The sequence below is a fragment of the Pseudorasbora parva genome, chromosome 5, assembly GCF_024679245.1.
Source record: "Pseudorasbora parva isolate DD20220531a chromosome 5, ASM2467924v1, whole genome shotgun sequence".
NCBI classification, from domain to species: domain Eukaryota; kingdom Metazoa; phylum Chordata; class Actinopteri; order Cypriniformes; family Gobionidae; genus Pseudorasbora; species Pseudorasbora parva.
Genome location: NC_090176.1, coordinates 35,833,222 through 35,855,031, shown reverse-complemented (window position 1 = coordinate 35,855,031; position 21,810 = coordinate 35,833,222). Strand labels below are relative to the sequence as shown.

At 38.5% G+C, this 21,810-nt stretch overlaps 1 protein-coding gene across 2 annotated transcripts in view; it reads left to right on the top strand.

The window, feature by feature from the left end:
• The window catches only part of fhip1b (FHF complex subunit HOOK interacting protein 1B), a 34,782-nt gene extending 23,923 nt beyond the window's left edge, over positions 1 to 10,859 (top strand). For both annotated transcript variants that reach the window (XM_067444064.1, XM_067444063.1), the window contains 7 exons: positions 70 to 237; positions 360 to 439; positions 3,327 to 3,496; positions 3,612 to 4,916; positions 5,026 to 5,204; positions 5,656 to 5,818; positions 7,940 to 10,859. In XM_067444064.1, coding sequence (XP_067300165.1) covers positions 70 to 237; positions 360 to 439; positions 3,327 to 3,496; positions 3,612 to 4,916; positions 5,026 to 5,204; positions 5,656 to 5,818; positions 7,940 to 8,250 — 2,376 coding nt within the window. In that variant the 3' untranslated portion in view covers positions 8,251 to 10,859. The remainder of the gene's footprint in view (positions 1 to 69; positions 238 to 359; positions 440 to 3,326; positions 3,497 to 3,611; positions 4,917 to 5,025; positions 5,205 to 5,655; positions 5,819 to 7,939) is intronic.
• Positions 10,860 to 21,810: the final 10,951 nt, after the last annotated feature.

Sequence of the window (21,810 nt, the reverse complement as noted above, 5' to 3'; positions counted from 1 at the left end):
ATTATTGAATGGAATTTATTTTGTTTTTCTCTCTCTTTTTTTCTCTGGCTCTCATGGTTTCACTGTCAGTCGTCGGTGGATGAGATGATAGCAAGCACGGCATATCTGGACTTGTTTTTACGCAGTATCACAGAAACTTCCCTCCTTAAGACCTTCCTGCGCTTCATACTGTTGCATCACCATGACAACGACACCATCCTTGATACACTACTCACACGCATCAGCAGCAATTCACGGGTCAGTTTGACACGCTATATATAGGGTGCATGTAAAGATGGAAAATACACAGTTTTGCCAGTGCTATTGACTGGAAATGTGGAGAGTTGTAACTAAAGTTGCATTTTCCTCCCTCTCTGAAGCTGTGCATGGTCTCTCTGAGTCTGTTCAAGACATTGCTCAGTCTCAACTGTGAAGACCTCATGCTCCAGCTTGTTCTCAGGTATTTTGTGTGCTTGGGTGTTTATAGATCGATCTGGGCATTGCATCCTTATGTAGATAGTGTAAAGACATAATGCTACTTAATATATCAGTTTCAAATAAATGCTTTAAAAGAAAAGTTTCTATTCATCACAGAATCATAAAAAAAAATGTATTACTACATATTAGTATGATTTCTGGTTCGTCAAGATTTTACATTACATTTTAAATTAAATTAAAAGAGAAAACAGTTATTTTAAATTGTAATAAAGTTTCACAATATTACTGTTTATATTGTGTTTTTGATAAAATAAATTCACCCTTGGTAAAGGTAATGTAGTAAGTACAACATTACATATATTACAGTGTGTGTGTTTATGTGTGTGTGTGTGTGTATATATATATATATATATATATATATATATATATATATATATATATATATATATATATATATATATATATATATATATACAGTCTTGTTCAAAATAATAGCAGTACAATGTGACTAACCAGAATAATCAAGGTTTTTAGTATATTTTTTATTGCTACGTGGCAAACAAATTACCAGTAGGTTCAGTAGATTATCAGAAAACAAATGAGACCCAGCATTCATGATATGCACGCTCTTAAGGCTGTGCAATTGGGCAATTAGTTGAATTAGTTGAAAGGGGTGTGTTCAAAAAAATAGCAGTGTGGCATTCAATCACTGAGGTCATCAATTTTGTGAAGAAACAGGTGTGAATCAGGTGGCCCTATTTAAGGATGAAGCCAACACTTGTTGAACATGCATTTGAAAGCTGAGGAAAATGGGTCGTTCAAGACATTGTTCAGAAGAACAGCGTACTTTGATTAAAAAGTTGATTAGAGAGGGGAAAACCTATAAAGAGGTGCAAAAAATGATAGGCTGTTCAGCTAAAATGATCTCCAATGCCTTAAAATGGAGAGCAAAACCAGAGAGACGTGGAAGAAAATGGAAGACAACCATCAAAATGGATTGAAGAATAACCAGAATGGCAAAGGCTCAGCCAATGATCACCTCCAGGATGATCAAAGACAGTCTGGAGTTACCTGTAAGTACTGTGACAGTTAGAAGAAGTCTGTGTGAAGCTAATCTATTTTCAAGAATCCCCCGCAAAGTCCCTCTGTTAAAAAAAAGGCATGTGCAGAAGAGGTTACAATTTGCCAAAGAACACATCAACTGGCCTAAAGAGAAATGGAGGAACATTTTGTGGACTGATGAGAGTAAAATTGTTCTTTTTGGGTCCAAGGGCCACAGGCAGTTTGTGAGACGACCCCCAAACTCTGAATTCAAGCCACAGTACACAGTGAAGACAGTGAAGCATGGAGGTGCAAGCATCATGATATGGGCATGTTTCTCCTACTATGGTTTTGGGCCTATTTATCGCATACCAGGGATCATGGATCAGTTTGCATATGTTAAAATACTTGAAGAGGTCATGTTGCCCTATGCTGAAGAGGACATGCCCTTGAAACGGTTGTTTCAACAAGACAATGACCCAAAACACACTAGTAAACAGGCAAAGTCTTGGTTCCAAACCAACAAAATTAATGTTATGGAGTGGCCAGCCCAATCTCCAGACCTTAATCCAATTGAGAACTTGTGGGGTGATATCAAAAATGCTGTTGAAGCAAAACCAAGAAATGTGAATGAATTGTGGAATGTTGTTAAAGAATCATGGAGTGGAATAACAGCTGAGAGGTGCCACAAGTTGGTTGACTCCATGCCACACAGATGTCAAGCAGTTTTAAAAAACTGTGGTCATACAACTAAATATTAGTTTAGTGATTCAAAGGATTGCTAAATCCCAGAAAAAAAAATGTTTGTACAAAATAGTTTTGAGTTTGTACAGTCAAAGGTAGACACTGCTATTTTTTTGAACACACCCCTTTCAACTAATTGCCCAATTGCACAGCCTTAAGAGCGTGCATATCATGAATGCTGGTCTTGTTTGTTTTCTGACAATCTACTGAACCTACTGGTAACTTGTTTGCCACGTAGCAATAAAAAATATACTAAAAACCTTGATTATTCTGGTTAGTCACATTGTACTGCTATTATTTTGAACAAGACTGTATATATATATTAGGGATGCCACAATACTCAATATAATATTGAACCGTTCGGTATGGCATTCAAAGTTCAATACACGCTGGTGAATTGCGTTTTTTTCCGGTTTTGCATTTAATTAATTATTTCAATTTCTCTCCGTTTGAAATATTTCTCTCAGCTTATTTCGGCTCTTTTTGAGTGTGCCTGTGAGTGTGCCTCTACGTGCTGATATGAGCAAATATCCAATCATATTAATCAAGCAAACTAAACGTCTGTCAAACACACATTACTAGACAGTCTTACTGCGCTAATACTGTCAAATACACACAAGGTTAACATATAAACACAGTCGGATATGTCTAAAGTGAAAGTAAAATCGCGTGCGTCTAGATATGAGATGTGAGCAGGTCTTCAATTGACAGCAGCAGCCTACTGAACAGCCTTAAATGGACAGTTCACCTCTAAAATTATTTTAAGAAAAAACAAAACAAAAGACCTTTAATACAGTAGCTTTTAATCAATTTTGTATACTGAAGACTATGTAGTTTCAATTTTAGCCTACATTAATTCATTCAAATTCATACTTAAATGCTACTGTACATCTCTGAGCTGCCAATTTAAATCTTCAAAAATATTTATTTTATAATATACAATACACTGGGAATGTATATATATATATATATTAGTACATACATATATAGTACATATTACAAAATTACAGTGTAGTACAACTGTGTGTGTGAAAAGATTATAGTATATTATTAGTGTTTTTTTAGGCAAGTGTCATTATTGCTTATTCATTCAAATCATTCTATGATTTTTCATGTGTCTCCAGGTATCTGTTGCCATGCACACATGTAATGCTGAGTCAGCGGAGGGCAGTCAGAGAAACAGACCTCTATGGCAAATCAGCTGACAAGTTCCTTTCCCTCATACCAGAATGCTGCCGAATCACTTCAGCACCCTCTAGTGAGCGGGATGATGAACCTGCCTTTTGGGGAAAGGGTGAGAGTAAGCATGTGTCAGGCACATTTACGGCCACAATAGCTTTTGGACTTCTGGAAAACATTGCTGCTGTTCTTACCTATGAAATGTATTTTCTCTCTATTTTTGCCTTTAGTGTTGGGTAGTCCTACTTCAGAGTCACCAGTTCACCCCAGACCCAGCACTCCTTCTCGTCTTGCTCTCTTTATACGACAACAAAGCTCAGGAGGCCAAGCCAACTCATCTGGCTCTGAGAATGCTCCCCCTTCTCCTCGTGGTAGTGTTTCTTCCCCTCTTGCTTCTGATAGCCCAATGCACCAACTCCCAGACACTTCAGAAGGAGAGACTGGTTACCTTGAGTACCTGCGTGATGCTCGGAAGGGTATTGAGCTCTGCTCTTGGGCCTGTCGTGACTGGTCGGCACCTTACGATGGAGAAAATCCCTCTCCAAACTCAGTTCCTCCTCCACCTCCCCCTCCTACATCTAACCCCTCCATCAGTATGGTACCAGAGCATTTCTCTGTAATGGACCCTGCTCTGCATAGGGCAGCAGTGGTGGCTGCCGCTCGGGCTGAGTGGAGCAGCTCAGATCGAGACAGTGGAGAGTGGGATGTTACCATCAGCAAAAACTGTATCAGTCTCACACCCCGTAGTAAGAAACGCAGCCTTCTTCCCAGCACTGTACCCCTACAATCTTCATCTTCTGTCTCAGTCTCTACAGAAATAAAAGGTACTGTGGAAACCTTGTCCCAACACCCTCATTCAGCTCCTCATCCAGCACTCTACAATGGGATGGGGCAGGTGGAGTTCACTGACAGTGTGGATGAGAGAATGGAGGTTAAGAAAGTGAAGAGGGAGTCGGATGTAAATAGCGGCGGGGTTGAGTTGGGGATGAACGGATCGATGGGTATGGGCCCAGTCGACTACAATGATTTCCATGTAGGATCGGCACTGAAATCATCTCAGGTGCAGTTGAAGCCACATCTGCAACATCAAACCTCTGTGCCCTCCTCTGCCCAAGAGTGTCTGCAAAGTGAAAGCCAGAGATTATCTCCTGTTCTTGGCTTGACAGAGACCTCCACAGTGCCCCGTGAAAGCAGGGGTCCGGAGTCCGTTGAACGTCTTATTGAGGAGTTGCTGGAGCGGGCGCCATCAGAGCCACTGCCTGGTGACTCGAAATGCCAGGGAATTAGCATTGAGGCCTTCCACCAGGAGCTAAGGGAGCTGGAGGAACGTGTAAGAGAGAGGAGGGTTCTTTCACGCAGCTCGGAGGAATCCTCTAGGGAATCCCACGCTGTTCCTGCTCCCAGCCTGACAGATGAGGACTGTCTTCCAGTGGAGACTGAGCAGCGCTCCAGTGAAACAAAGCCTGACAGCTCCACCACTGGGGTATTTAGCCCCGCTCGACCCTTCGGACAACCACTTGCTCAACCGTACACAGGTTCTCGATGTAGAGATGACCAAATTAAAGATTTGAGTGCTTATGTTACTTGTCCAAGTTCAGCAAGAGCTAACCATAAGTCACTGGTTCCACTTCTCCCTCTGTGTAGGTCCATTTATAACAGTCCTGTTCAGTAAACTGGAGAGTATGATGCAGAACTCCCTATATGTGAACATTTTGCTGACGGGGGTTGTGTTCCAGCTGGCCTGTTACCCTCAGCCACTCCTACGCTCTTTCCTCCTCAACGCCAACATGGTGTTTCAGCCCAGCGTTAAATCACTCATACAGGTAATGCATTAACAACTGTCAGCATGGCTGCTTCATACGAAACATGCAATGATTGAATCATTCTCAGTTGCACTTTTTATTGCCTTTTCTAAATTTTCTGAACAAAACTATGAAATCAACATTTATTTTATTTACTCTCTTAAAACATGATCCTGGTTTTGTTGTAAATAGTTCATTGATGTACATCCCCCGAAAAAAAAAAAAAAAACTAAACGTTTTTTTACTAAAAACTTTGACACAAATGTTTTTATAACTTTCTCCACCCTATTGTTTTATTTTGACTAAACAGTCCCTCCACCTCCCCCCCCCACCCCCAATAATTGTAATATTTTGGGGTGAAGTTTGAGTAAGCAATTCATTTACTATTGATTTGACTAAAACTTCAACCTCTTGGATATTCTTTTTGATGCAATAGATTTGTTTTACTTTGACTCGTCTTTCCACTCCTCAGGTGCTGGGATCAGTAAAAAATCGTATTGAGGCATTTGCAGCAACACACGAGGATTTCCCAGCCATGCTAAGAAAAGCTCGCCGCTTTCTGGTTGCGAGAGGAAAGTTAGACTGGTCAGACTCACCCATGGGAGTGCCCAGCCTCCGTCGATCAGACTCATTAAGTAGGTGAATGAGAGGAAATGAAAATTGAAAACTCTCAGAAACAAAATTGAGATCATGGTTTATTGTGTCTGCTTGTAAAGATCAGTTGAATAGAAGATGTTTGATGTGACACATTTTTGTGAAAATTGCTTTTGTAAAGGATACTGTATAGTCGGTGATCATTACACTATAAACCTTGAAAGATACTTTAAATTTAGGGTTTGCGTGGGCCCTTAGTCTTAAATTTAAAGTTTGATCAAATTTAAAGAGGTCTTGTAATAAGGCCAAGTGTGATTATTTAGCTTCAAAAGGCTGTGATTGAATTGTTCTAAGCCAAAATGCTTTTCCGGATTCTACAGTCTCACGGTTTTCATTTTTTTCCAATGAATACCAAACATTTATGCCAAGCAATTGCTTGTAATCTACTGGTGGTGAATTATGACAGTGTTTACTTGGTTTTAATGCTGTAATATGTTGTAGATATGTTTTAAGTGCATATTTTATCTCCCTGTTTTTTTGTTTTGTTTTTTTGAATGAGCAGCTGGAAGTAGTAAAGCATAGACATTTCAAAAGAAGAGTCCTGTGTATTTTGGGCTTCTTTATAAATAAAATTAAAATAGTTTTCTGGATATTTAGTATTTTAGTTACACAGTAAACTAATTGCCATTTAATTTAACATAAACTCTTGTGGCTTCTCTCTGGCTGCCTGTCAAAGTATATCAATTTTACTAATATAGGCACAATGATCTTTAAATACATTGTTGTACTGTCTCAGCAAAATCCAGTATCGACCAACCTTTAATTCGTATGTATTCTGTATTAGTACATAAAACAATTTCAATACATGTGTATATATTGAGTGTCTCGACTGTTTTAAATTTGCAGTTACCCTGATTTTGAATTTGTAGTTGAATGTGTGCCACAGCCTTTTTAAAATATACATGCTTGAGGTTTTTCTGTATGGACATTAGGGCTGTCAAAGAATATTCTAAATTGAATAAATATTCGAATAGTTTTTAAAAAAGAATTTCGAAGGTGAAAATTAATATTTGAATAAAATAAAAAAAAGTGGGGGAAAAAAACGTCCATGGTAGTAGGGACTGGTCATAGGAGTCAGTGCCGTCTTGCATGGAAGATGGCAGAAAGTGCCCAGAGCCCAACTCGACCGCAGCAGAGAAAACGATTTTAACCCTCCAAATTCTAAAAAGCCATGACTGGAAAATACTTTGGTCGGTAGGAGGTAAAATTGTTGAGCCGCGAGATAAAGTTGAATGCAAGCTATGTAAGATACCGTTAGCATACCATGCCTCATTTTATTTAACGTTAAACAGAAACCTTACTAAAGTGTAGGCTACTGTACTGACTCAATAGATATTGCATGAATAAAGGATAAATGCACTGCTTCCACTGGTTTGATTATTTACTGTTTCATGTCAAGGAAAAGTTCCATGTTTACCACAGCACAGCTCGCTCAGAGCGTTCAATATGCTGTAAAACTTAAATTAATATTAATGATATTTGTTTCAATCACCGAATAAAGCCTGCTATATTTGGGACAAGAGTTGCGACCTTAAATTGCTTGCACAAAACTTTTGATCAGCACTTAAAGTTTGTTCATTTAAACCCACTATGCGAAGAGAGAGAGGGAGAGAGAGGTCTGCAGTCTTGGTCATTATGATGTGATCTCCAAACCATCAGCGGCGTTCATCGCTCATGTACCCGCAGAGAACAGCTTCATCTAGTAGATTAACTTGTTTTTGTGCAAGTAATACGTTGTCAAATATGTTGAAACTTAAATAGACTACCTATACAAGTAGCAAGTCTCTCTGTATTAATTTGTCCTGTTATTGACAATATGTACAACCAGATGTTTGAATAGTTCGAATATTCGTGTTTTTTTAGAGGGAATATTCGATTGTCATTTTGGAGCAATTTGGACAGCCCTAATGGACATACAATATTCATTTAATTTGTACAGGTCTCAAAAAAGGACATAACATATGTAGACACCCATTGGATTTGTATTATATTAAGTCAGTTTAATGGAGACGTTTCACATACCTTTCAACTGTGCTAAGGAAAAACAATAAGATATCTTAAATTTCTGATTTTCCATTTCTTCATCTCTCTTTCTCCCACAGTTAAAAGCCGCAAGCCATCTCTCGGCGATCTTATCTTGAGGCACACCAACAGTCCTACAAGAGCTCGACATGCAGCTCAGTTGGCCTTGGCCCACGTGAGAGATGGAGGGCAGTCCTTACACAGTGCTTTGTTTAAGGGTGCCGCGGCCGGTGGGGCCTCTGGCCTGGAGAAGCAGGCAGAGGCACTAAGGGTGAAAAACGCAGTCTACTGTGCTGTCATTTTCTCAGAGTTTCTTAAAGAGCTTGCAGCTCTTGCACAGGAGCATGCCGTAGCTCTACCCTTCCCACCCAGTCAAGGCACTGAGGAATAACACCAAGCCAAAATGTATGTCCAAATTTCCTCTGTTCCTGGCACTGAGCTGGTGACTAATATATCTCTGAAACTTCAAACAAACTGTTTTTTTTTTTTCAAGGGACATGATGTACTCAAAGAGACAGGAAAATCAATTGTTCATAAAGGTGAAGAGAGGTCATCTCTTGTTAATAATCTCATGTTCATAATGTAATTTTTTTTAATTGTACAGGACCATTTATCCATTAAGCTTTAGGAAATTGTTCATATAAATCTTGTATATAGTCTATATAAAATATCTATGTGTATAATAATTTTTGTACACTCAGAGAGACTTGCATCCTTTAAGCTGGAGGATTTGGCCGTAAACTTGCACTCCCTACGTTTGTATGTCACTTCAGAGACTAGCTAAAGTAGACTCACTACACAGTTCTTTTAAATTTTTTATGGGTGCAGAAGTTCCATTTACATATTAGCAATGCCAGGTGGTTATTTTGTCTTTTATAGATTGTAGGTCTGTAAGATCACACCAGAATATATATATAAAAAATAATCTGGTCTTTTTTCAATGGATGAGATGTCAGATTCTGTTTATCAATAACATGCTGGGCAATAAGTCCTCAGTATTGCAGCAGGAATCGCCTCTTAATGGAGATATCTCTGAAAAAATCAACAATTGACAAAAATACCCTGCCAACCTCTAGCACAAATCTTTTTTTTTTCCAGCAGCTAGAGTGACGTTAAAGCTTGTAAATTTGGTAGAGGGTTCCCTGGCCTCTATCCCAACAACATTTAGCATTGATGGACAGTTTGTGTTTTAAAGTTTAAGTTTTGATTCTCTGTTGTTGCGGCTAATTTTCTTGGACAGATTTCAGGGTGAGTTTCTGGCCATTTTTGGGAAATGCATATGGTACATTCACCCACCATGACATTACATATCGTCTTAAGTTTCTGGAAAGGCACTGATTTTTTTATATATTTTTTTTACACACAAAGATCTCCTCCTGGATGTTAGCGTCCCTTTTGGCGACTGACTAGGTGCTAATGTCTTAAGTTTTTGACTGGTATGAGCAAAGAGAAGCTTGCTTAATTACCTGTCCCTTTAAGGAGTGAGCCAAGTTATGTGAATCATAAGCCATCTTAGTGTTGAAACGGTGTTTTTTGTTTTGTTTGTTTGTTCATTATTTGATTTTGCTAGTGTTACGGAGTATGAGGGAAATCAGCCGTAAAGTGTGCATAAGTGGAAAAACTGCCACAAGGCGTTTAACATTTTTTAAATTTAATTTGCTTATTGCCAAAATACTTAAGACACTTTAATTTTCCGAAGTTAAGGACATGCATGTGTGTTTGTTTTTTCGCGTTTTTTTTAATAATTTTTTTACAATATCGTTTTTACCCCTCGTTCCAAACGTTTCTCAAAAAAGTGTGCTGAAAAATGCTGATCTAAAATCATCCACTCAAAAGCTCTTTTATCTAATATAAGCCATATGCGCTTTACCTCAGTCAGGCAACTTAATTTTCGTTCCATGCAGTATTCTTGCTGCTTCACTTGTCTTAGTTTCAGTGATTCTGTTCAATCAAATATCATTTAAGGCATGTTTTTCAGTCAGTTTATAGATGTAGACAAATTATTAAAAGTATTTTTTTTTTTTCCTGGTTGCCTCTAGCTGCTGAATTCAATCCATCCATTTCCCCAATCCCTCCAACCCATTCACAGAAGGTCTGTGTGGGACATTAATGTGGTGGTTCTCTGCATTTGTTGATCTCTGAAAAGTTTGGCATGTAATTTTTTTAGAATAATGTTAGGCAGAGTTAGTGTCAAGAAAAAAAAATTGTGCTCACATCCCTTAAAACTGTCTGTGTGGGTGAGAAAGATAAAAAAAAGGAAGATAGAGAGCAAGAGGTTGAAGGATAAAACGGTACATATATGTTAGTGTTCAGTTATCTCTATGGAGACAGTGGATATTACACAGTTTCTAAGTTAGAAATCAAATAGGCCTACAGAATTTATGTGTCATAAGATACCAATGCACAAGAAACGCCTGTTGTTTTGAGGATGTGATTATATGCCTGATGTGGTGCAGATAGCATGTTTTTTCTTTTTATACATTCTTATATTCAAGTGTTTATGATTTTGAAAAAATCAGGAGCTCATTGATTGTGATTGCTTGTTATTGGAAAGTGTTTTTTTGATCAATATACATTGCACAATTTTTAAGTTGATTATTATTTTTTTATTTTTTGTAATTGGTTTCCTCTTTATTCACTCTGTCCATTTGTTTGAATGAAATGTTGACTTTGGCAAGGACTTCTGCGGCTTGTTATCTATGCAAACTGGTTTCTGTGTTTTGAAGTGAAGATGGTTAAACTTTTGGGGACAAACACAAAAACTAAATTTGCAATCTGTCTGGAACCCCACTTCAATAATTGACTCTAATCCCTTATCTATTCAATAATCTACTGGACTGTATGGAGTCTCATGCAAAATTATGAATGTTGTCAAAATATTTTTCTATATTTAAAAATGGAGGAGAAAAGTGGAACTGACTGGAGATTTAAATCAACCTTCCAAGATAAACACTAAAAGGGAATGTTTTTATTAATTTATAAATGTTTTACCTGGCAATACCTTTGGCTTCTTGGTCTTTTTCTCATACAGGTGAGAGCCTATGTTATTATTTATGCTCTGATGTTGTTGATTGTAAATACATTAGATATAATAGTCAACAAATATATGTGAAATGTGAACAAAATTATAATTTCCTGAATATACATTTTAGCCTTTCCTTGATCTGTCTCTTGGATTTGAGCAGAATAAATATATATATATATATATATATATATATATATATATATATATATATATATATATATATATATATATATATATATATAAATAAATCTGGGCCTGTATTTAAGAATCCTGTCAGAAAGCTCCTTATTTACCTTAACTATCTATGTGGGATTCTTAGCTTAAGAATGATTCAGGGCCGACCTGAGAGCAACTCTGAGGAAAGAAAATACAAAAATCTTTAGCAGGCGGGGCGCGGGGCTGACCCTGTTGCTAATGCTATGTATATCTTGAAGACTTTGATTGGTTGGTTGTCCAAGAAGAAAAAAAGATGATGCTTTCTGAATACATTCTTCTTTTTCTTTAATATTTAAAGAACCTTTAAAGAACGGCCACCTTTCTAGGATTTTATTTTTATTTTTGCTTTAAGATTTTTCATGAATACGGGCCTAGGTCTTTAAATATAAATTAGTCTGATTAAGTTCATTTTGGTCGGTTCATAGACTGGTTTTAAGCTGCAGATTAGATGGAACCTGACCCAGTTCACTCTGAGCCTCAATGCTCATAACTGAGATTCTGTTTCTTCCCATATTTGTATTGTCTCTTCCTCTTCTGATAGAGGTCTTGCTCATTTTCGCTGGAGAAAGGATTATAGACAGAGGATCCTGCTACAGAGAAGAAAGACTTAATCTGTCTTGAGCATTGGGGTCACTCACACCACAAAATCCCTGTTGTAAAGATATTCACAGATTCTACCCACAAAATTTGGTCTACATCAGTATTTTTTCAGGTATTTTGTAATGCTCAATAAATTGAGTTTCCCACTAAATTTAAGACAAGTGCAGCTCGAGGCAAAACATTGCTACCCATTTGTAGTAAAATTATATTTAGTGGCCTGTCAACATTTGTGTGTGTTTACTCGCAGTTTATAAGGACATGATTCGGTTTATGGACTATTGTATGCGACTAAACCTTAGCAGTAGCAAGCAAAACAGTTTTGTGTAAACAGTTTAGTGTAACGTTATACATAGAACAACAATGGATAAACGCATAACCGTTGTTGCATTTGAATGAGAGCAGTGTTTATGCGTGTGCACCCACCCTTCCGAGAGAAGAGCCTGTATGGCCCATACAAGGACCTTCCACTCTGTCAATGTCAAGTGGACCCATACTCGAAAAAAACTCTCAGAAACTTGTGAGAAACCGGAAGGAGTATTTTTGACACAGAAATACTCCATCAAACGTCCAACATTAGTTTTTGAAACTTTGTCTACGTTTAGGATGGGAATAAGTATTTAACAGTGTAAAAAGCTCAGTATGCATGAAACAGCACCCCCCCCCCCCCCCCTTTAATAATATAAATAACGTGTTCCTAAAATAACGTGTGAATTAAACCATTTAAATCATCACACCCTCGAAAGCATTTGCAGTTTCACAATGAACATATTTGGATGGGACTGGATTGCATTTCAACATTTACACAGACAATCCAGTGGGAGGCAACTGCCCCCTTTAATTCAATTATATTAAATATTATAAAGGTCATAAGCATAGGCGTCGCTAGGCCCTTTTTAGGGGGGCTTCAGCCCCCCTAAACTTATGCCTCAGCCCCCCTAAAAAATATGTGATTAACCGTTAAAACATATGAAACTGGCGGCAGGCTTCGGCTTCGTCCCGTTTTTTAGTCTGTCTCTCCAATCCGCAGCGGCTCTGAGCAGAGCGCAGCGCACGTCAGAAGCAGAGGTGTTGTGTGTGTGTGTGTGTGTGTGTGTGTCTGTTTGTGTGTGTGTGTGTGTGTAAATCTGAGCGTCATTGGTCTGTCACCGCTCGTCAATGTCAAAATATTTGATAAAACCAATCAAATCAGAGTAGGCGGGCTTTATGGTCACACAGAAACTGCTGAGGCTGAGCGCAAATTTTAGCAGAGCAACTCGACGTCAAGTAAGATAAATGCAGCTAAATTAAACATTCATGTTTGACAGCTTCTGCTTTAAGCCAGAAATGTTAATCAAAAGAAAAAAAATATTTAGGCAAATGAATAAACTTGTTGTGTCTAATTTTTAGACATTTTAACTGGAAATATGCCTATGTGATTCATAATGTTAACAAAGCCATTTTCATCAGATTAGGCATTAGATTAATAATGAATGTGTATATATTGTAAATTAATATAATTCTATTTGTAACATTCAGTAAATTAAAAAAAAAACTCAGCTTTTTCAGCCTGTATTGGGCATAACATTAGTAGCTTAATGAATGTTCATACTGTGATTTTAATAAACTTAAAACTGTGATAAACAGTAAATTAACGTGTCTAAGAAAATTATTCATGAAACATAAATATCAGTAGGCCTATGTTAATTTGTAAACCATATGTTCACTTTATTCACTGACGAAAACGGAAAAAAACAGTCAAAGCTCAGCGTTATGAAGAGACAGGGCAAGATAAAAACAGAGAAAAAGAGAGATGTGGACATAAGAGAGACAAATAATTTACTGCCCAGTGACATGGTTTTCAAGCTATTATTATTATCAAATTTTTTGGCCTTCAGAACATCATAAAATGCTCATATGTAGATCATAGAAATCAAAATTTTCTCGGGGGACCATGTTAGAACCCCCTAACATTTGGGATCTTGCATGGTTATTATAAACCTGCCTACATTATTGGGTATGATGAATGCATGTACAATATGGCCATGCAGTAAGGTATTAATATTTGCTTTATAAGTAATGATAAACAGCCAATATCTTCTGGGTATGCATGTTTGTACGCTATTAGTTAATAGCGCAATTTGGACCCTAAACTAAATAGTGTTACCATTTTTTCTACAGACCTTCCCTCACTGGGGGCTGAGCCCCCCTAAAATAAAAATCCTAGAAACGCCCCTGGTCATAAGGTTTGCGTCTTTGTAATTTAGCCAATTTATTTATACATGTTATCTAATATGACTCGATACATTTGTTAAAGTGCATTGTTCACATATGATTCCAGCTGTTGAACCTTTATTACATGTTGAGGTCGATGTGATTTGTTTGTTACTGTCCATTGAAACTAATGATGAACCCTGACTTTAGATAATCTTTCGGTCTCCTGAGGTGCCAGATACATTTCTGTTTATTTCAACAACTACTTGTAGAAGAAACCAGTTCTTCCATTTGTCACTATGGACTATTTATCAGAAGTCGTGATTAGTTAAATGCACTTCATAAATGCACAGCGTAAAGAGCACACTTTAATATACAGCAAGGTCCTCAAACTCCCACATAATTGCAATTTTGTTGATTAGACTCATGGAGCTGGCTAGCTGAACTTTCTCTTCTCATGTCAGATCGGTCTGTTCAGTAGTCAGTTAAACATTTCCATGAGCAAAGACCAGTGCTACATCGTTCATTTTTATGTAAATAAATTCACGATTAATTAAAATGTATAAAGTAAAAATAAATAAAATGTCAACCTAACCAACCAAATAAATACCTTGGCATACTTTAGAAGTTAGTTTTACATTTCAATTGAAATAACTGCAGAAAATTATGTTGAAAATATTTCATAACGGTGCTTGATTGGCACTGTATTTATATTGTTTGCTGTATTGAAATGAACGAAGTGATGGCCATTCAAATGTGATGGATCCTTTAAATTTTGAATATAGTTTTAATTTTCCTTTTAATTCTTTGCAAAAGGTGTGGGTTACTCATCTCAGACACCAAGATTACTGGTAGGTTAATTGAATTAGTTTTGTAGCGTTTCCTAGCAACAGTGGGACAACGAGCAAGAGGGAAAAAACTGCTTGAGAGACAGGAGGGCAGTGGCGTAGGGAGTAGGTGAACGACGCACAGGTAAGACTTTCAACTTTATTTCATTCTTTAGAATTGAAGACCGTTTTGTTTTTTGATGAATAGTAAAACAGTCAAATATCACGTTTTTTTCTGAATTGAACAGCACCTTTGACTTTTTCTTTTAATGGATTGTCTTAAAGAAATACACCGGAATTAAATGTTTCACAATGCTTTTAAAGTGTAGACTATAATTGAGTTCCTTATGGTATGTTTATTTGGTTATAAATAAGTTGGAAATGTTTATTTTTTTTCTGGCTAAGGTGACAGTCTGCAGTTTGTTTAGTGCACTAGTTTGGTTGCTTTTGACTAAAGATATAGATTTAGTTTGTTAACTGTTATTTGTGCACTAAAATACTTGCGTTTGCTGTCATTCTTGTGCAAAGCCAATGCGCAGAGTTCATCTGCACCAACCCCTCATAGATAATGTAAGAAGTAATATGAGATGATGCCTACAGAAAAGACACTGGAGAACACACAAACACATGCACCATATCAGATGACTTTGAATGCATTGTTGCAGTTATGCAAATGAATGTTCACATTTGTAATGAATTTGTGTAATCTCCTGTTTCCTAAATTACACATAAATCAAGATTTAAATTTACCTTGACCATCAAAGATTTACACATCACCTAAATTGTAAAAAAAGAAAATAAATCATTTGAATATCATCACTGCTTCAAAGGCTCTAGCTTTTGTTTGTCAGACTTAATTTTTTTATTTATTTTTACACAAAACTACACACTTTGCTGTGTAGAGATGGCTTTGCTGATTTGGCAATGACGGTGAACAGTCCCTTATTTCATTATTTTAGATATTTTCTTGACTGACATTTCTTGCTGACATATATATTTCTACCTTGTCCACAGTCTTTTTATAGTAGGCTACTGTCTCTGGATCAGAACCAATCAGGAAAAGTGGCATTAGAACATTTTATATATTATTCTTGATCATCTATTTAGTGTTTGCTATTGATTCCAATGCCTAGTCATAGTAACATTCAAAAACAGTTCAGTTAATTGCATCAGTTAAAGTTAGTCCAACACAGAACAAACTTGAAGCAGCCATTCGTTTTCTATTGTTTTCAATTTTTCTAGATTACACAAGGGGAAATCTTGTTGATAAACTTAGCTTTAGTTCATTCCCGTTTATCCCACTTATAGTTTGTAAGATGTGTTTTTTTTATTTATCTTAGAGCAACTGCATTATGTTTATCATGCATCATAACTGCTATCAAACGGTGTATTCACAGCATGAATATTCATGTCCTCTGATAATAACCTCATTTTCTTTACTTGCAGTATCTCTTCCTCCCACTACAAATGCACATGTCGGACTCGACTGCTTTATACCTCATCATGAATTAAGTATTAGACTAGTGTTGGGCCTGATGTCACACTGGGCCTGAAGAGCTGAGAAAGAAGACTGCAGAGTGAGAATTCAAGTGAGCAATGGAGAGCAAGTGCACTTCTCAGTTTTGTGATGACATTTTCTCGTTTTAGTCAGTCTTTTGCCTCCCACATATATGCTGTCCTCTTTCGTTCACTGCCTGCCTCCCTGAATTTGAAATGCTAATTATCTCCTCAGTGCTAGAAATATTCTGACTCTCTTTCTTCTATCTGTCTCTCCCTCTCCTTTGCTCGCATTTGTCTGTCTGCCACACTTTCTGTGTGTTTTCTCGCTAGCCATTCCTTGGTTTCCTCAATTTCTCAGTTCTGTCTCAGAGTTTGTCAGATTTCCATCTGTCAGTCAAGGTCAAAAAATTATATATTTTTTTATCACATGCACATCAGTACAGTCAGTGGGGAAGAAATATTTTCTTTGCAACTCTTAAATAGGCAAAATAAAAGATAGAAGTAATTATGAAAACGGCAAAGAAATACTCATCTAAATGTAGCATAATCATCTAAATGGTCCGTTCCCATATATAGCTGCTCCATCGATAATATAAAGACAGTCAGAAAAGACAAAATAAATTGCATCCTTTGTTTCACTGTTTGCCCTCAAATGTGTTCAGCAACTGTTCCGTGAGATATCAAATTCCCAAAGTAAGCTGCTTAAGGCTTCCTACTTTCAGTCAGTACAAGAGTCTAAAACAATGGGCTGAGTGTTGTTTTTATCTCCAAGAAACATATTAGATAATTATAACTTAAAAAGGGTAAGATGAAGAAAAAAAAATTCTTAATGCCTTTTGTTTGTTTGCTTTTTTGCTTAGCTTGTTTAAAAGTTTTTAATATTTCTCAAGTTATAATCCAAGTTGACATCACAGCCTTAACAATCTTTACAAGATTAAATGCATAACATCGCAATAATTGAGATAATAGTTGTATTTCAGCACATTCTTTCCTGCACTAATTATAATTAATTCATTGAATTAATTGATGTATTTAATTGAACTCCAATTGAACATTTTCTAATGACTGATCACATCTAAATTTTTCAGTTTGCTGAATTGAAATTCTGTGAATTGATACATTTTTCGGTTGGCTGAATTGAACACATTTAGATGCGATCAGTCACTTGAAAATTTTCAGTTGAAGACCTGGTCTCCTTTAGCAATGAAATTATTTATTTATTTCGATCACTGGTCACTGCATTTTTAATTTTCACTCTGAGATTAAAAACAATACGAGGCATGTTTCATGAAATGTTGATTTTGTGTCACAAGCTAGATTTTTTTCTCTCCACTTTTTTTCCTTAAAAGATTGAGAATTATATGCTAATTTGAGTGTATGTAAAATTTGAGTGTTGATGCAAAACCTGGTTGACAGTAAAATGAATGTCCAAAAAATGTAGATAAAATCTTTTACCTGAGAGAAGATTGATTGATTGCCCTAAGTTTGTTTTGTGCTTGAATGTTATATTAAGTTATTATACAGACAATTGTTCAAAAATTAAATGTAATGAATGTGATTACCATGATAATCTTTAGTGATAATTACCATAATATTACATAAAATTTAGTGGTATGAAGCTCATTTTTCTAATGGCCTCAATATTAATTCCTTTTTTCCTTAACAGTTCCAAAATAGGCCTTGATACAAGCCTCTGCAAATAGCCTTCTGCAAAGATGTCTGCTGGTTCTCCAGTGAGCAACAAGACTTCCCGTAGTACATCTCCACAGCTTCCTCTAAGCCCATCAGCACAGTCAGACTTAGAAGGTAATGAGGACTCAAAGCCTACTTCAGTAGGATCTTCGTTTTCCTTACCATGTTGGGCTACCCAGGCCCTATGTGATTTGGCAAGATGTGAGACAGACCTCAGGCGACTGCGGGAGCAACAATTGACTGATGCACAGACAGTAGGTCGAGGTGTGGAGCGTGCACTGCTTGGAGCACAAAGGGAGGAGCAACGTCTACTGGAAAGGGTAGAACAGGATCACCGGGATCTACAACTCCGACTGGAACAGGTGCAGAGGGAGAATGGAGCAGCCATTAGGGTTGGACAAAGATTAGTGGACCAGCGATTATATAAAGTAATTAAACTTCGAGAGCTAATAAGGAAAAGTTGTGGTGGTGATGGCAGTAAAGATCGAGAGGGGGATCTTAAGCGGGACCAGCTTCTTAAGGGCGTTGCAGAACTGGTCCAGCCTTGGGAAGTCTCACTTACACTCAAACGTGTATCTTTTAAACCAAGTGCCCAACCAAACGCCATAACCTTTGGTGAGGTCAAAGTGCAAGATCATAATGTTCATTTTCCTGTTGGAGGCTGTGGACAGCAGGGGCAAATGTGTTCCCTCCATGCCACTGAAGCACGCAGCGGGGCTCATGTTGGTGGTGAAGGCCAGAACACACCTGATGGAACAAGTCCTAGGCAGAACCAAGTCCTATCTCCTGGGACATCAACTAGTAGTGAGAAACTGAGGGTTGTCCGAAAGCTCCGTTTGTCAGCCCGAAGTGACGATGAATCAGGAGAAGAGGTAAAACACCAGTCCCCACAACTGCGTCGCAGGTCCCCTGAACAAGTCCCATGTGAACGTGATTCATCACAGGAGGATGAGTGTGAATCACCTTCATCTGAATGTAAAGGAGATGAGCTCTTTTTGGCTGTACCATCACTTAGTCATGGTGAGTTAGAGGGTGAGGATTTTGCTTGTATACAAAATGAACCGATAACACAGTTTGCTTCACAGAGATCAAGAAGGCAAAAAGATCTCTCTTCATCTCCAGAGCAAGGTCACCAAGAACAAGGTGGCTGGTTCTCAAATCAATTTGACCATAAAAATAATGCAAGAAGGACCGGATCTTCAAGAGAAACAACACGATATGACACACATTCATCACCACAAAGCCCCAGAGAGATCATCTCTAGTCAAGGCAGCAACAACAACTTTCGTGGCAGGTCTTGCTCCCAATTAAGTGCATCCTCAGATGACCACCCACAAAACCGTGCTTCATCCCCTGCAGACAGTGTAGATTCTGGGTACACTTTCATTGTCAGCTCCCCCAGAGATTTCTCCAACACCCTGCGTCCTACTGCTCGCCTCTCCAGATCAGCTGCTGACCTTTCCTACTGTAACAGACCCCTCAGTGAAACCAGAACACCACAATCAAGCATATGGACTGTTTCTAAGAGTCATGTGTCCACAAGCTCCACCTTCCAAAAAAGAAGAGAGGTGTCCCGTACTACATCCTGTCCCAGTCATGGTAACTTCTCTCAAAAGAACACCCAACAACATGCTACTTGCTCCAGTAGAGTGTCTCGTTCGCTTTCTATGTCTGTTATCGATAATTCATCTCAGAAAGGACTGAACCACACAGCAGGACGGCAGAATTATCTAAATGAGAACAGACTGCGGGGAGAGAGGAGTGAGCCAGCCCTCCTAGTGTTAGAGGAGGATGAAGAATTATTGGTACCAGAGGAGGTGCGCCTTGTCCGGCAGTTTGGTAAACAAGGTTCAGGACGTGCAGATCTCACACTGCCGAGTGGTGTCCATGCAACTCCACAAGGTCAGCTGTTCCTTGTGGATTGTGGGAATGCTCGTGTCCAGGTAACTGATGCCCATGGCAACGTTCTACAACAAGTGACTTCTCCAAGTAACGACTTAGGAGGCTCCTCACGACGCTGCCGTAATTACTTTGATGTGGCCGTTAATGCCAAAGGTCTGATTGCTCTGAGCTGTGCAGCTGAGAGGGCTCTCCTGATCCTAAGTCGGCATGGGCGTCTCCTCCAAACATTTGGAGGGGGACCCTACATTGCAGGAGTGCCTCGAGATGAGTTGGAAGCACCAAGGGGGGTGACAGTCACCCAGAGAGATGAATTCCTAGTTGCAGATATAAGAAAGGGTACTCTTACTGCACTGAAACTTGAACCTAAAACCGGTTCCAGATTGGAACGCACTGTGGTGACTGGTTTTCACAGGCCTTATCTGGTTGCGGCATGCCTTCACTCTGGCCTGGTCGCAGTGTCTGAACGAGGAAGTGAAACGGGGCAGGAGCCTTGTGTGAAGATATTAGGACCTGGATGGGACACCCTACGTATCCTGGGTGTGTGTTCCAGCTTAGGCCCCGTACTCTCCTGTCCCTGGGGCCTCTGCATTGATAAGGATGGGGCTGTGTTGGTGGCGGACTGGGGAGAAAAACATAGGGTGCTTCTTTATCCTTCTGAAGGGGCAGGGCGAGTGATTGTGTCTGATGGATTGAGCAGCCCTCGTGGACTGGCACTTTTACCACATGATCTCCTGGCTGTGTCAGATAGCATGCACCACTGCATTAAAATTTATCAGTACAAATGAGTAGTTACCACAAAACTCAAAAGAAAGATGTCTGTAATGATGTCACTGAATGAGATGAGGATTTGACATCATGTATTTAATTTACTATTTGCTGCCAGTGCATTATCATATTGCGTGGTATTTAGCAGGGGTAGACAATCTACAATAAGCAACAACAGTAGAGATGAATACTATATTTAGTTTGCTGTTTATTTACAAAATGTTGAAATCCCTCATATCTACATACTAATTAACCATGCACTGTGCAGCACGACCAATTTGACCCATTCTTTTTTCAAACAAACAAATCAAATCAGAGATATATATATATATTTTTTTATAAAACTGGCTCTTCCAAGCTTTATAATGGTAGTGAATGGGGGTCACGATTTTGCCCCCAAAAATGCATCCAATCACAGAAGACAGAGCAAAACAAAATACCGGTCACAATTAAGCCCCTTTCACGCTGCGATTCCGGCAAATACACGGATAATGCGACCCGGCATTTGTTCCCGGGCCGCTAGATTTGGTCCATTCACACTGCCAGCGAAATGCCGTAATATGTGCGCTTTCACACACAACGCTTAACAGTCCCGGGTCGAGTTGACACGTTGACATCCTGATGTGACGTATAATGGCGAGCGATCTCAGCTTTCAGCGCGGATAGTAAGGAGCTCCGTGGTCTCGACTTGTGTCCAGTTTGCACACATTTCTACTTGTTTAATTTTAGTTTCTTTTGTATACGAACACTCTCTGCGTTTAAAACACCGACTAGCTCTTCTGGCACTGCAGGGTTGTATTATTGAAAAAACAAGCTCTAGGAGTCGCACGATAACTACGTACACGTTGCGGTATTAGTTTCGGCTTTTGTTCACACAGCGCTCGTCCCGGGTCGAATCCCGCAATATTACTAGGTCCCCGACCCGGGTCGAATTCGGTAATCAATCCCGGGACGTCGTTGCTTTCACACAGAAGGTGACCCGGCAATGTTCCGGGAATATTGCGGGTCCGACGTGCAGTGTGAAAGGGGCTTTAGAGTTCTAAAATGTGAAACGTTAAAGAGAAATGTGGGAGGATTTCGATATAAGAGCAGTGGAGCCCTATTTGTTTAAACCGTAAGAGGTTTCTAAGCTTATGATGCTGCTATATCCTATGCCATTTATCGGGCCAGTCATTTGCACAGTATGCGTATGACCGTCTTCCAAAAGCTAGTTATTTTTAGTTTTAAATATGAA